Source organism: Netta rufina (genome assembly GCF_964035555.1).
Source record: "Netta rufina genome assembly, chromosome: 6".
Classification (NCBI taxonomy): Eukaryota; Metazoa; Chordata; class Aves; order Anseriformes; family Anatidae; genus Netta; species Netta rufina.
Window position 1 is genome coordinate 28115777 of NC_140129.1, and position 16316 is coordinate 28132092.

General features: G+C 38.0%; 1 protein-coding gene across 1 annotated transcript in view; it reads left to right on the forward strand.

The window, feature by feature from the left end:
* CNTNAP5 (contactin associated protein family member 5) overlaps positions 1-16316 on the forward strand; it is a gene marked incomplete at both ends in the record, with an annotated part of 281013 nt that overhangs the window by 158056 nt on the left and 106641 nt on the right. The window contains 2 exons of the mRNA XM_084289311.1: positions 115-264; positions 1307-1478. Of these exons, the coding sequence (XP_084145437.1) occupies positions 115-264; positions 1307-1478 (322 nt within the window). The remainder of the gene's footprint in view (positions 1-114; positions 265-1306; positions 1479-16316) is intronic.

Genomic DNA, 16316 nt, shown 5'->3' on the forward strand with positions numbered 1-16316 from the left:
GCCTGTTTGTGATCACAGGTTGGAAGCAAAGATTTGAAAAACGTTGTCTCCTGCACTTCTTTTTTCACATTTTTTCACCCTTTGTGCCTTTTTTTTTTTTTTTTTCCTTCCCAGGCACCAATCTCCATGATGGTCTTTGGCATTCAGTTAACATCAATGCCAGAAGGCATCGCATTACCCTGACACTGGATAACAACGCTGCCACTGCCAGCCATGCAACCACTGTCTCAAGGATCTACTCGGGAAACAGCTACTATTTTGGAGGTAAGTTGTTTCAGATAGACATAGGACAGGTTTTCATGATGGAAATTCTCAGATTCTGAGGTCTCCCAAATGTACTTTGCACCTAATAGCAAATGCTGTAGTAACTGTTTTTTTACCACCTATTGAGTTGCATTGCAAACTAACACAGCTGTTAAAGGGGACTAGCTGAGGAGTAGCTATATCTAGCTAGTAAAACATGCAAAAGCCGCGTATCTGTACTAGGCATGAGTGTTTTTTTCTGGTTAAAAGGACAGAGCACTGCCAGTTGCATTAAAATTCCTGTAGATATCACTGTCCTGATCAGGCTCAGTGATTTTAGACTTCAGAACATAATTGACACGTGGCTCAGATCTACAAAGGTATTTAGGTACTGTGCTTTCATTGAAATGAATGTAGGTTTAGCTCAATTCTGAAAATGGAAAGAATCTTGAAAAATACTACCTCCTGCTTTTTGGAGTGTAAGCATTAATGTAGATAAAGGGAGTGTCATCAACTGTCTATTTTAGCTCTGACATACTTCTGCGTTGTGCTTACTGCAGTGAGGCTCTGATCTGATGAACTCTCTGGATACAGCGCTAAGTGAGGATATGAAGAAGGCTTTGGATCTCAGAATTGGCCAAATACCATAGAGGTTCAGACACAAACGATTTTCTTGCTTGCTGTCCCTATGATTTCACCGTTATACTCTGTGCCTTGCCTCAGCAGCAGAATTTAACCCGTAATAATTTCATAGTTTGCACAGCTTTTCTTATGGGAGTCAATTGCTATTGACTGTGAGGTTTAAAGAACATGCAAAAAATGAACTTTGATTTTGCTTAGCACATGCAAAAATCTCATACTCTGATATCTCTGGTGGTGAGATATCCTTTATTTCTTCCCTTTTTTATTTTATTTTTTTACTGAAAGATTTATAGCACAGAAAGTTGCATAGCTCAAAAAACACTTGGAATAATGAGTGTCCAAGCCCTTACATTGGGAAATCCCAACAGAAACAGATGAACATTCCAATATTCTTCTCTGCCTCTTTTCTTTTTTCCCACAGGGTGCCCTGACAATTTCACTGATTCCCAATGTTTAAATCCCATTACTGCTTTTCAAGGCTGTATGAGGCTCATCTTTATTGATAACCAGCCCAAGGACCTCATTTTAGTTCAGCAAGGCTCCCTGGGGAATTTCAGTGATTTACACATTGATCTGTGTGGCATCAAAGACAGGTAATTATTGTTTCCTCTTTCTTGTGTTTGTTCTTTTTTCATCCTAGTGGTTTATAAATACAGGTTACATTAAGTGAAAATTCTCATCTGCCAACATTAAAGATATTAGGCATAATAAAGCTACTAATAGGAAATATTACAGCAAAGATAGAAGAGCTGGAGGGGAAATAGTTTCAATTACATGAGACTCTCTTCACATTGACTTGTATGAAATAGAGTATGCAAATCCAATCAAACTACAGATTGGTGAAAGGATTAAATTTTATGCATAAACAACATTTGATTGCTTTGAAGTTTTAGAGGGAAATGAAAGAGAAGGAAAAATTATTTGATTCATCAGAACATGTCATCCCCTTAATATACTAGCTGTTTTTGTTTAGGTAGATCGTTTACAATTTTTCTTCTTAGCCATTACAGCACAGCACTTCCATCATGAAGATATGGTACACCTCATGCAGCATATTGACCATTTGGTGTAAGTCAATATTATGATGAAATGCCTGTATCTACCAATGACACATTTTAGTTTACATACTGATCTGAATCACTAGGAAGTTAAAATCTGAGAGAAAGCCCAGATTTTCTATTTAAGGGTAGAGAAGAAATAAGCAACCAACATTTTTTATATAGTTCATAATTTCTCCTTTGCTTCTTATGGATAGATTCTGGTTTTGTTTGTTTTTAAATCTGGCTAAGTTCTGAAAAATGAAAATGGAACTGCTGAAAATTTCACATGCTTCAGATAGTTAAGTGAATAGTAAGGATATTTTGGAAATACGTTAGGAGCTTAAGGACTGAAAGTAATTTTTCAGACATACTGCTTAGGTGGAGCTGAAAGCTGATCTCATTGCTTTCTATAGGAAGGATCAGATAGCAAGAGCTAGTAAGGTGGGAAAAATCTCTCTTATATGAGATTTTTGTGCTTGTGTTTTTTAACTTGTATGGAGAAAATATTGACTCTGTTGATCAAATCTGTTAAGTTTAATGATGACCAAATTCAGGTAGATATGAATTTCACACTTGGTGTGTCTGGAATGGTAGATGGAATTGATAAGAAGCAGCATATTTAACAAAAGGGATAAAAATATAAACTTTCCAGTGAATTAAGAGCTAAAAAAAGCATTGTGTTTTCTTTCTTGAAAGAACAGATTCTTTAAGATTAAGTGGACCATTCAATGCCAATTCGTATATTGAAACAGAAGAAAATGCTTCTGGTATGTGGCAGAGATGCTATGAGACATCTCCAATGCCTTCACTGTCACAAAGTCCAGGCTGCAAAGTAAATCTATGGTACTACTCCAAGTGTCATGCTCGTCTTTGGCATCCCAAAGATGACGAGCATATGTCTGTGATGATACCATAAACTATTTAAGGCAAGGATCCAAACATAATAAGAAAGGTGGAACTTTATTTTACATAATCATTGGCTTGAATATGTCATGCATAAATAAAAGCTATACATGATCTAGTGAAGATGAATGTGGTCTGTTCCACTATGATTCTCTGGACAGCCTTAAATTTATGTCTCTACTATATGATCTACGTGAAAAAGACAAAGTAGATTAAAAAGGGGGGGAAAGACAATCGATAATTGTCAAAAGTGTTTCTCTTATGGCTGGATTCAGTGTAACAGTGGACCTGCCCTGAAGGGAAAGATAGAAACCTTCAGAGTAGTAAAGTATTGTACAGAAATTCTGAAATTCCCCTGGTAACCAAAAGGAATGAGCATTGCTGGAGTCGTGGGGATTGCAGCTTTCTCATTTAGTGAAACACTCAGTGCGCTCTCCCTGTCTGGCAACTCCAATAATTCTGCTGAAATTATTTTGCAGGGAAGAAAGAAGGATTTTTATTTATTTTTTTGTCCAAATCATACTACATATTTCTCACATCCTGAGAGAAGTTAAATTTACAAAATAGATTTCAGGAAGTTACAAAAATTGTTGAAAGATTCTCAGGGTGAAGTACTGCTGGTGTAGAACTGAAGTCGAGTGATCATAGCAGAAACAGGCCATTGGAAAGAGGGATGAAATTAAATGAAAATGAATTAAGAAAATACAGATAAGAGGCAAATCCTTTGTGTTATTTTCCAACAGGGTTGTTCCTAATCCAGTGGTTAACCTGAGGAAAGCCTGACCATGAAAGTATTCTTGGAGTGCATTCTTCCTAACATTTTTTGAACATTTTATGTTCTGCAGGTCCATATTATGGCCTAATTAGTTAAACTATAGAAGGAAGGTTGGGGAGAACAGGAGATTTGAATTCAGAATTCTGGCAAATTGAAGGTCAGCCTTGCTGTCTAATCTGCATGGTCTATGCTTGAGTATGTTTTCAAGCCTTATTCAGATTGGTTCATTGCACAAAGTGTCTGACACATCATTTACAGTCACTGTAGTGCTCTATATTGCAGCAGCTCTGGGCTTGTAGGAAAGTTGGGGTCTGGCTCCAGGCATGCAATATGCAGCTGCTCATTCTATATATGTAAGGAGTGTTAAAATTCTGTAAGAGCATCATCCACAAGAAATATGATCTCCCCTTTCTTAATTGTAAGATTTATTGTGATGTGCACTGTAAAAGCACGTTTTTGTAATTTTAACACATGTGGGAATTGTGTTTCTTAATTAACATGTAAATGGGGCATTTGTCTTAGTTACCTAAGCACAGAAAGCTCTTTGAGGAATATGCCTCTATTTAGAAAGCAATTCATTTGTTACAGGATTGTAGGCCAAGCTTGTTCAGACCTGGGCTCTGAAAACAGTAGCTAGACAGCTCTCTGCAACTTATTTTGGCTCTTAGAAAGAGGATGAACGGGTTTATTTTGAAAGATGACAAGTTGGGACTACTGTTGATGCTGGCAGTATGTTTTGTTGTTGTTGTTGTTGTTGTTTGTTTTTTTTTTGTGTGTGTGTGTGTGTTTTGTTTGTTTGTTTGTTTTTTGGTTTTTGTTTTTGAGAGAGAGAGCAATGAATTGTGTAAGCTTATTATGCTCATGCCAAGATTCTCAGTATAAAGCGATGAGCCTCCATTAATTTAAATGGAGCTACCTGAGGGACTGAGCCTTAATATCTCATCATTTCATCTCTAGCATTTGAACTATATGTGTGCTCAGGTGAACTTTGCATGAATGCCTTCTGTATCACTGTATTTGTTTTTTCTATTCTTCAGTACCTATTTCTGGGAGATAAATGCCTTGACACTAGCTGAGGTATTAAACAGTACTCAGAAAAAAATGGGGATGTCCATAGGTATATACAGAATTTTGCCTTCTTTTCATTGGTGTCTGAGGAGACAGTGCCAAGTGAAAATGCTTTTGCAGACCTGAGTGAATCTATCATCACTGACCCTGCTTTGAGCAGGTGACTCTTGCCAGGGACCTCCAGAGTTGCCTTCCAGCCTCAGCATTTCTGTGAATGAGACCACCCAGTAGCTGCTCTGGTCCTGCCTGAAAGGGTAGTCCAGGAGGTATCTGAGACAGCTGGGATTAGCAGGTAATGCAAAGGAAACTCAAGTCTTACATGCTTTCATGAGGACATTAAGACATTGTGCAGTCTGAAGTAGTCAACACAGACTGTCATGATGTGACACTCACTAGCACTTACAAGGCTAGTAAGTGCTATCTCCTAATAAGAAACTGCCTGTTTGCAGCCCTCAGTTGCAGTGCCAGAATTGTTTTTATTCCTACTGTGGCATCTGAAGTCATCTCTGATTTGCCATGCCCTTGGATGGTACCTGCATGTCATCCTCAGGTGACATAACCTGTGCAAGGAGAGGCACCCCCAGTCTGTTCAGAGCTGTGTCTGTTCCACAAGTTCTGGAAAGTAATACCATATTCCCTTTGCCTCCTTCAGGGCAAAGCTCTTCCTCGATACTGTTCCCAACACCTTGTGGAATGGAAAAATACAATTTGTAGGAGGAAGCAATCTTTCTTGTAGGACTTGGCATTACCTCTGCTGCCTTTATGCTGTTAATCTAGTAAACTGTTTTTCTTTTGTTCATAGTATGTATATTTACTGTGGTTGTCCAAATGCATAGATTGCTCTGTGTTTTCTGAGGGTGTTGTAAAGTGTGGTGCTTACATTGCTCTTGTTACGAAGTGTTAGATGTCATAGCCATTTTCCAATGCATTTATCCCCATGTAAAGAAAAAATGAGATAATATGCTGCTAAGCCATAGAGGTCTGCTCCATATGTAAAAGAAAGTGGATTTGTTTAATTTTCTCTGTCTTTGTTGTTGCCTCTTCAGGATTTCTGCTTGGTTAGGAGTGCCAGGTACTCAGCAGGGTGTGTTTGCTTTACGCTGAATTAATGAGTCAGAAAAATATAGCAGCCGAGTACAGAGCAGAGAGTAACAAGGCAGAGATGAAACATGGAAGTGAAGGTGCCATGAAGTCCCTGAATTCAGAGACTTCTGGGGAGGGAAGGAGGTGTCTTTGGGTATGTATGCATACTTTGCAGAAGTACAAGTCCTACACTGACAATTGTGACCACAAGCCATCTGGCAAATAAATGCAGGCTCTCTTTGTGGATTTATTTTCAGTTCAGATTGATGTAAATTAGGTTTGTGGCTAGAGGGATCATACAACCCTCACTCCTGGGATTTTGCATTGTAAGTGGTTTTTGGGAAAGAAGGCGTCTTCTGAGGTGATATAATAAATCTAAAAGCTTCCAGGGAAAAGCCTGACTGGTAAGAAAGTCTGGTGAGAACAGAATGATTCTTTCTGTCTTTGGCCATTAATCCTGATGTTTAGCCATCACAGGTTCATTAGCACTCTTGCTTTTAAATTTCTGTTCTCTATGAACATATTCAGAACTCAAATAAAATGGGTCTAGAAAACATTCTCTGCAAAGAAAGACTGATTAAGTGCTGGTTCTTCAACCAGAAAAGAGATTGCTGAGGGAAGGCAGCATAACGGGCCTCAGGTGGTAAAAGGCTGCTGCAGTTCAGAAAAGAATAATCTTCTCTGGCCAAGATGTACAGGAGAACACCTGTGACATAGGCTGCCTGAGGAAACTGTCAAGTCACTGGAAGACTTTAAGAACAGGTTACATGAGTCTCTGAGAAACAGGAAACATGGGTATGCACAATCCTGCCTTGGGGCATAGGCATGGACTAAGTGATCTCCTGAGTTCCCTTCCAGCTCTTTGTGATTCTCTGCATTTGCTCAGGCTTCTCCTCCAGCTAGAACAGTTGTGGCTTGTTCTTGCTTTAGGGGGGTCTGAAATGTCAACAACAGTAACATTGCTTCAGAAAAAAAAAAAGCATATAAATGTGGGAAGAGCCTGTCAGGAATTCAGCTCAGAATTGTATCATACACCTGTGAGAACTTGTTTGGTAGATGCATCTCTCTGGTGCTCTAAGGAAGTTCTGTGGCAGGGTGGGGAGGCAGGCAGATAGCCCTCAGGTATGATGTTTTTTAATATATATATATATTTTTTAACTTGTATATATTTTAAGTTTAGAGTGTAAAGAAATGGAGGAGGAAGAGAAACAAATTCTGTCCATTTGTCCTTTTCCTGTTTCGCTCTTTGCTTCTAACAATGCATGATTCATTTTTGCAACTACAGGGTGATGTTCTGTGAGTGACAGAATTTTCTACTCTTTTTTTTTTTTTTTTTTTTTTTTCTGGGGGGGGTGGGTTCTTCTTTGTGGACTCCATAATGTCTAGAATGAGGATTCATCTGAGGCCGTATGTTTCTTTTGATGACTACTAGCTTGATTCCTTTCTACTCGTCTTTCTATTTTCATGACATTGTCTCACTTCTTGGCTTTGAGGTGTCTGACCATCTTTCGGATGTGGTCAAAATGATGGCAAGATATTCATATGGTGTTGGGAGGAGGCAGGGACTGAGGCACTGGACATTTATGGAAGCATTTACACTTTCATATATCAAGCTAATAACTGTGTGTTGATCACTTCGCATCCTCTTTCAGTTGCTAAAAGAAGTGCAAATCCAGTTGGATATATTCACTGATCTCAGCCTTGGCCTGACCAACCCTTTCCAAGAAGTATGTCCTCTCTGGGTCACTCAGAGGTGATGTGTGCAGCTCTGACTATAAGTCTGTCATTCAGGCCTTTTGGCTGTTTCTAAAACTGACCCTCTGTTCTTGTGTGCCACAAACTGTTGTCTACAAGGAAAAATTAAATAGGCTAGGACTTTTCAGCCTGGATACAAGAGCTAAGCAGGATTGTGCATTGAGGAGCAGCATGAAGGAGGTGAATCATGAAGTATTTGCTGTTTCTCAAAATTCACATCTTACACAGCATCAAACTGGATGCCATTAGATGCTGTAGAGGTCAAATGTAAAGGAAAAAGCCAGTAAGGCATACATGAATCCTTAAGCCACAGATTGCTGGAAGCTGATAGAGAGTTTGGTGAGATGTTCTTAAAGTCATCTCATCAGCATCTTTGCTGTGACACTATCAGAGTAAGGAAACTGGAGTAGAGGCACTGGTGATCTGAACTGAAGTCTGGAGATAGGTCTTAGTACTGAGAATTCTGAGTTTCTTACTTTTTAAAACATCCTCTTCATCATGGGCAACTCTTTGTACTCAGTTTTTCAGAGCAGAAATATGTTTTGTTGTATCTGTGCTCATTTCAAAATATGTGGGAATCTGACTTTGCATTTTGCTAAGTAATAATTTGCACTGTTTTCTCTTTCTGCATAGCAATGGATTAGTGGGGGTGTTAGTCTGTGTGTATGTGGGCAAACAATGGAAGAGAGATATATATATATATAAAAATATATATATATTTATATATATATAAATAAGATATATAGCTTGGGAGAATTTCAAGCAGCCTCTCATTTAAAAATAAATGAAATGGGTAGGAAAATAAATATGCAGATGCTGAGAACTTGGCCACACTGTTGAGAAGCTCTGGGATTTCCCATTCAGCAATTGGCTGGAATGCTGGATTTTGGGACTAGAAGTACTAGCTTCAGTCCTGACACTGAGTTGGTTGTTTGCTATAGTTGGCATCCTATTCGATTAATAGATGGAGGAATGTGGGCTCAAGAGATACTGCAGCTCAAGAGTTGCCATGGATATTAGGAAAACATGCCAGAAAATCATTAAACCTCAGTCCAGAAACACTGTGGATTTCCAGCCCTACATCATATGGCACAGATGCTCCCTTTGGGCTGTGCAAGGCTGTCTGCTCTTACAGCAGATGGACCCCTTGGAATACATCAGCAAGGGCTGCCTTAAAGCTTGTAGACATGGGTTCATTAATCTCATCCACTTCTTGTGTGTAATGGGACAAACTCTGTTTAACAGTGTTAGTCACAGAGGAGAAAATTCTGTTTCCAGTTCACAAAGAGGTAAGATCTGGCATGATTTCTCATACCAGCTCCTTCAAACTCTGTAAAGAAAAGTGCTTTGGAGATATTGCAGTTGAGATATCTTGCACCAAACAGCTGTAGTAAGGAGAAAACTGGCATCATTTTCCCCTGACCTCACATCATGTAACTAGTCTCTGTTCCTCCAAATGGTTCTAGACAAATGGTTGCTTCCATCAGGGTTTCAAGAGAGGAATAGTTGCATCTTTAACAATCATGTTGGTTACCTTCATGCTTTTGAACTTCTCAACCTGTATCACAATGGATGTGGCCTTTAGGTTGTTTGTTGACAGAGAAGCTTTGCTAAGGAGCCTGAACTTCAATATGATTCTGCCCTCCCTGCCAGGGCTGAAAAAGCTTGAAGCTGTTGACTTTTTGGTGATAAAGTTTACCTGGACAAAGGTAGGGCTAAGGCAGGTGCAGAAGCACAGTACACCCATTATTATATCATCATAAGTTGTATACACAATTTGTGCTTATGTATCTGAGACGTGATAGTTTTGGGACTGAAGCCACAGCACATTTCTGTGCTGAACCTGTCATTCATAAGTAAACTAGTAGTCAGAGCCTCCTTTACTTTAGGCACACATCCACATGAATACATAAATACATGCGTTGCTCTCCCTGCCTGTAACTGAGAGGGTACTTTAATCTGATTGCTGCAGTTAGTGTTGATTTTGTGCTGATGAAGCTTTGACTGGGTTGTCCTATTTTTACTTGGCTGGCACCATGCCCTCACTATAGCAAATACTGACAGTACTTGTCAAGGACAACACTGGGAGCTTCAGTTCCCTTAAGTGACCTAGGAAGAAACAAAACAAAACAAAACAAAAGGATTCATGTTGAAACCACCTTAACAGATGGGCTGATGATGGCTTGTCTTGTAGGACATTCTGGGGATTCCAAGGATTTGCAGTTAGGAATGCAAACTTGACCTCAGATATCTCCTTACAAATTCTGGCATTGTTTTATCATGCTAGCATCAGTGGGCAGGCACACACACTGTTATTGCCATCCTTATTAAACCAAGATTCATCTGCATATTCCAATTCTCCTAGGAAATACAAGTAGAGAGAGCAGCATGTGGTATACATAATAATCACTGTGATGGGATTGACATTAACAGTTTACTTCATTAGGGAGAAACACGCTGAGTTGATTCACAGGTTTGTGTCCCTGTGCTCCTGAGTCATGGAGCACAAAGAAGTGAAAGAAAAGTGTCCTTAGTCCTTACCCTTTTATCCCTAGACATGTTTTATCTGTGAAAATTCCTCGTAATATTTTCTAAATAAATTAGTTTAAAGTATTCTTTTTCCCTGCCACACAGATCTGACCTTTTAAATCCTACTTTTTACGTACTTCCTTTGTAGATTCCATTAGATTTTACTATCAGTTTTTACTTGTAAGAAATAATAATTTCCAACTTTTTCCTTCTTTTAGTAATGAACTTAATGTTATTTCATGTGTTGTACTGTCAAAACGGACCTTTGGGAAATTAATTACTATTGCAGGTGAAGCAGGTTAGGATAAATCTGATGAAAGTACAGTCTCCTTTTGCATTTCCCTAATCTCTTCTAAGAATTAATGTATGCCCTGCAGCTGAAGCCAAACTTTATATGATTTTTTTTTCTAAGTTGGCCATGCAAATGAGAAATATCCTGGCTAATTATGCCCAGTGAGTTTTAGTTTTATTTATTACAATCCCAGGCTGGGATTGGAAAAGCAAACACTTCATACTGCGTTCACTCCCATATAAATACCTGCAGTGCATTGGAGAAGGAATCAAAACATTAATAATTTGGCATTCATTCTTCTCGTTCTCTCTACTGTTCCTGTTTTCAGTATTTAGTGTCTTTTCTGCAGAAATGACACTGATTTGACAGTCTGGATTTTTTTTCTCTTTCCAAAAGGTCGTCTTAACATTTCTTTTTGGTTTTCTAGCAATGAGTCAGACCTTTTCAGATCATGCTCGCTGAATAAGAAAAAAAATCTGATTCTGGGTAAATCACAGGTAGATATGGTAGATGTGAATCTTGTGAGTTTGTACTTCTGTCAGCAGAGTGTTTGAACTGCACATCCTCAGATGGTGGAACGCCTGGATTTTTTTTTTTTTTTTCTTTTTTGAATTATTCCATTGAAATGCTACAGGGAGGCTGTCCTCATGGGTTGGTTAAGAAGGTCTGATAATCCAGGTTACAGATCCTCTGATCTCATATAACCTTAAAAATATGACTTCAGTCCTGTGACGGATTATTTTCTGTGTCCCTTTTGTGTCTCTTGCCTCTTTCAAATGTAGGCTCCAGAGCACATATTTACAAATAGCACATAAGCACACTGAAGATCCCTTCAGTTTCTATTTTAATGAAAGAAATTGAAGACAGGTTTTCAAAAACTTTCCCTTTCTCATGTTTGTTTTGATACTTTCTAAAACACTGACAAATTGCTTTTTGTGCAGCAAAAAATACAGTATTGTAAGAAATTGCTTTCTTTTTCATCAAATTGTCTTTATAAAATTTAACTTTTCCCGCTTTCTTTTCACTAAAAACAAAGCAAAACACTGGAAATAATGTTATGGAAAGGAAAAAGGAAAAATCCTTAATCCAAACTATGTTATATGGTGGGGAGATTAAAAATGAAAAAGGTATCTTAATTACTTTTTCCCTTGTAAAGATTGATATGCACTGGGGGAAAAAAAAAAGAAAAAAAAAAAAAAGAAAAAAAAAAGTGTTAGAAACAGAAGTATACATGGTGTTCTGTGAGAGTGAAAAATCCCTTGGGAGATCTTTCCCCAAAGAATGTACCATCAATTAAACATGCTAACATAAAACCATTGCAGGTAGCTCATTTTGGAGTGAGAGTCTGGGAAACCCACTCAATACCACACAAGTTTTAGGATGGAAGGGCAGGATGAAGAAAAACTCAGCAATAAAGGAAACCACACTGAGCCAACCCAAAATCTGGGTATCAGAATTAAAACCCCTGCAGTTCTGGAGAACATCCCCACCTCTTCTCATATCTATTCTAATGTTAAACTAACTGGATAATGCAGCTGGTGACAGAACATCTCTCTCTGGCTGCTTAAGAGCTGACTGGCAATTAAGTGTAATAAAACTATGTAAAAGAATTCCCTGCTGTTGGTCTGGTATATGAGCTTTGCACTGTCAGATGATTTCCTTCTGTGGTAATTATAAGACAAGAATATGTTTGTACAAAGCAAATTCTCTGTAAAATAGGCAATCACACTGGATGACGCTACCTCTGAAGAAAGGGGCAGTTTTCTGTCCTTTGCCTCTAACGTGAATGAAAGTTAATGTTCAGATTATTTGGATAATGTCATGAGATGATTTTGCTCTCACTTAATTTTAAGTTTTTGTTTTTATTAACTTTGCTTTGTATATGCAACACCAGCTGCAGAAAACACTGATTGAGGACCATGAATGGTGCACTGGTATGTAGCAATACTGTGTTTTCAGAGCAAACAGACAGGTTCTTCAGACTTACCTGCTGCATTCATATCCTTCATCTGAACTGCAGACAGACTGTGTTAATTTAGTCTTGTTCTTTTTCAGATGAGCTTGCCTACTTATTTATTTTCAAGTAGAGTAAGAAAATGGTGCTGAATTAAAATCTCACTTAACTGATGGTGCTGCAGAGTAACTAAGATCAGTGCTGATCTGGTCCTTAAAATGTGTTTAACAAATTCTGTAACAGGTAATTACACAACTAGTTTGAGCAGGGTGAACATTTTGCTCTATCTGTCATGTACCTGTATGTGCGGGAAGATGGCAGAGATTGAGATAGTTACCTTTTATTTTTCTTATGGAGTGGAGGGCCGAGTAATGCTGGAGAAGGGGGTTGCCACTGAATGAGGCCTCTGTGGAGAAGGCAGACCGTTAGAAGGTTGATAGGGAGCTTCTGAAGTGTTTTTTTGGAATCTGACTTAAGTGTGGAACTGAATTTCTAGGGAGACCTAAATATTGTTTATCCCCATTGCTAATCATGTAGTCAAAATTCATGCAATGTGCAACCCCATGGTGTATTAAAGGCTAACTGTGGGTATGCATGGAGGATATAATATCCTGTCCCTGTTTATTTGTGTGTTTGGTTTTCACAGATGGCTTTTCTGCTTTTGCTTTGTAAAATGATGAATTCTAAATGGAACAGCTGTCTGTACAGGATGGTTTATTTGTCCTTTTTTAATTTTCAAATTTATTTATATAAAATCCTTTCTGCTGATGCCAAGCCAAACTGTCAGCACATTTACCTCTATTAAAAATGTAGGTGTTCTAACAACAAAGCAATCAAATGCTTAAAAAAAGGAGAAAAAAAAAAAAGGAAAAAAAAAAAAAGCCTTTTATCTAAGCACAGATAAATAGTTTTTTTTTCCTTTTACTTGTACCAATCCCAGAACAGCCTCCTCGCACAGTTCTGTCCCAGCCATGTGCCCGTGGGCATTTAGCATCAACTTCAGATCTTCTAAATGTTGCTCTCACAGTGGTATTCAAGCACAGAGCCTGAAATTGTAATAATATATTTTAAATGTTCTGTCATCAAAGTTTTGCCAATCTCAGGAAGAAGAAAAATATTTTTCTTTAGATACGTTTATATCTATTAGAAGTGACAGAGGAAATGACTTGTGGTGTGGAAGAGGAAAATCCTTTGTTCATGTTACTCCTGTTCTTTTTGTATTCCATTACTTTTCATACGGTAATAAATTTAGGGAAGAAAATGTAGATGGCTTAAAAAAAAAAAAAAAAGAAAACAAAAAAAAAAAGAAAACATGCCATAGCATTTTTTATTAAAGTTCTTCAGTTTGTTAAAGCTGAAGCAAGAGAAAGAAGTTGGGAAGTGGCGTAAGGAGGAGGGAATGTGCTGCTTGATGCTAAGAGAAAAGAAAGTCATGATGCAAGTTGGGAGTCTTAATGATACTTCTATTCATTCTTTTCCCTTCCGTCCTCTGGTTCTAGTAGTTCTCTCTTCTCCATAGGATATATAGCTCACTATTTTGCCACAAACGGACATTCAGAGATAAACAAGATGGGATGTGTTCCTGTAGTACTTTCTTTTCTAATGCTATCTCTTCATTTGTTTTCCCATTGGTAAATCCCTGAAGTTGATAAACTTTGTCCATGTAGTGGTGTTGGTGGATTTATCTTACCTTTCCCTTCCAGTGCTTGTTTTTGTGCTCCCTTTGAGTCCATTTCATATATTTGAGATATAATTTGGCAAGGAGTTTCAGATTCACTGCTCAGTAGAGTAAGACAAAAAGGCATGCTATTGCCATTGGCCTAAGTGTACTGATTTTTTTTGGGGGGGGGAGGGAGGGGACACACGACAGTTTACCAGAGCAAAGGTTACACACTGTTGTGGTAACACCATGAGCTTAATTGTACATGCATGCTTACTATACAAAATAATCAGTGTTAACAGTCTATTTCATTGATTATACATGAAATAGCTGCACCTCCTAAAATATGAAAACATGCTGAAGGAACATTAATTGGTGATAATATAAAGCAAATGCTGTCTTGAAAAAGATGCCTTTCACTTTTGTATGTGTTCTTGTTACAACACTGTTGAGTTGCTTCAAAATGATACAACTTTTTTTTTTTTTTCTTTTTCTCTCAGCTTTCTTTTTTTTTCTGTTTATTTAGGAAGAATACATAGTGGTACAGGCAGGATGTGTTGTGCTGACTGTAACAAAATCTGAGAGGTGCTTATTGAAAGTACCAGGTTTATTTCCAGTCAAGTGTAACATCAAATGCGTAGAACTCCTTCAGCCTTCCCACTCAAGTAATTTTGTCATTGTTATTTCTTCGTCATTCCAATAAACGGCCAAATTTTGCCTTTTAATGTCTATGCAGTTTGTCCTTTGAATTCAAAGGAAGCACATTCATTTTTGGAGATGTTTCATCTAAGTACAGTGAGTGCTTTTGTGAAGGCTTTGCTAATTGCTCACTTAAGTGTTTGTTTTCCAGCTTGGCTGAAGAAGGGAAAAATGATTTGTTTCATTTATTTATTTATTTATTTTTATAAAATTAATTCACCATGAGATATTTTGTGAATTAGTCTGGAATCAGAAAGATCAGAGTTCCTGGTCTATCACAAGTTGTCTCAGGCAAATCATTAAGTTTCAAAGTGTCCCATTTGTCATACTCACTAAAATTGACTGAATCTGTTTGTTTGTTTCAATTGCAAATAGGTCAGGGGCTGCCTACTGCAGTTGTTTGTCGTTGAAAAATTCTATGATACCACTGTGATCTTTGCTAGAATTGCTTGAATCCACTAGAATGCAAATATCTGTATTTTAAAATATATGTATTGAACCCTTCAGCATAAGGTTCTGGGACAGTCGACAAATGAAACAACCTGTGATTTATCCATGTCTTGATTAATTTTAATCATAGTTATTTCTTAATTTGGACTTCTCTGACAATTAGGATAAATTTTGCTTCTAATGAAGACAGAACTGCTCAGTTAGAATGGGATTATGGTAATTATTAGAGTTGCAAAGAAATTTGTTTCATAAGCTCTTAGAAGGGTTAGTTATCTGACCAAAACAAGATCAATGTGGTTGGTGCTAATTAAAGCAAATAGACTAAGGAATAAAATAATGTTTAATTCTGAATTTATGAATATCATTAAAAGCTTACATAGCTAGTTCAACTTGTCTGTTGTGCATTGTTGGGGGAAGAAAAAGTGTCTGCATTTGTAAGACAAACAGAAATGAAAAGTGACCTTCAACTTTGTAAAGCCTTTATTAAGGAAGCTGTTTTAATGGAATAAATGTGTCTAAGCCTCTGATACAGGCCTTTGGCAAACCACAAATGACTAGCGATTAGCTGTACTGTACGGGGTTAATTAATAAGAGTTAGTTTAAAAATAGGCAAAAAACATTTGTCCATTACACTGATGATGTAAATTATGATAATGATACAGTGCAGTGCTATTTTTACCTCTCCTAAGAGCTTTATAAACATCAGATATTTCTTGTCTCCATCACTCTCTGCAATATGAGTATAGCTACTTCTCTTGTAAAGGTGATATAAGTGAATGTTTATCATCAAAAAGCAGGTAGAAGTGAAGGCAATGAGCTGAGGGCAAGACCAGGCATGACCGAAGTGTAAACTTGAGCAAATTGCTCTTCCAGTCAAAATTTATATTTATCACTGCAGAGCTGTTGAACCACTGTGCTTCTCATGAAGTCTCTGGGATGAAACTGCTGGTGAGTCCTGCAGAGCATAGCTGGGCACAGGTCATGCATCAACCAGTCCTACTTGTGCCATCCCGTAGGCTGTTCTTGCCTTCTTTAGCATTGACCCACAGCTTAATCTCTTCTCCATTGCCATGAGTAGATGTGATGGCAGAGGGGCTGGCTAAGCTGTCTCTGGGGCTTTTCTCTCTGCTGAATGATTTCTCAGCATACCATTAAAAGCTGAAGGCTCGCCCTTTCTCAGACTGCCTGTCAGTACAAGGCAAAACCAACAGCTTTGCCCATTC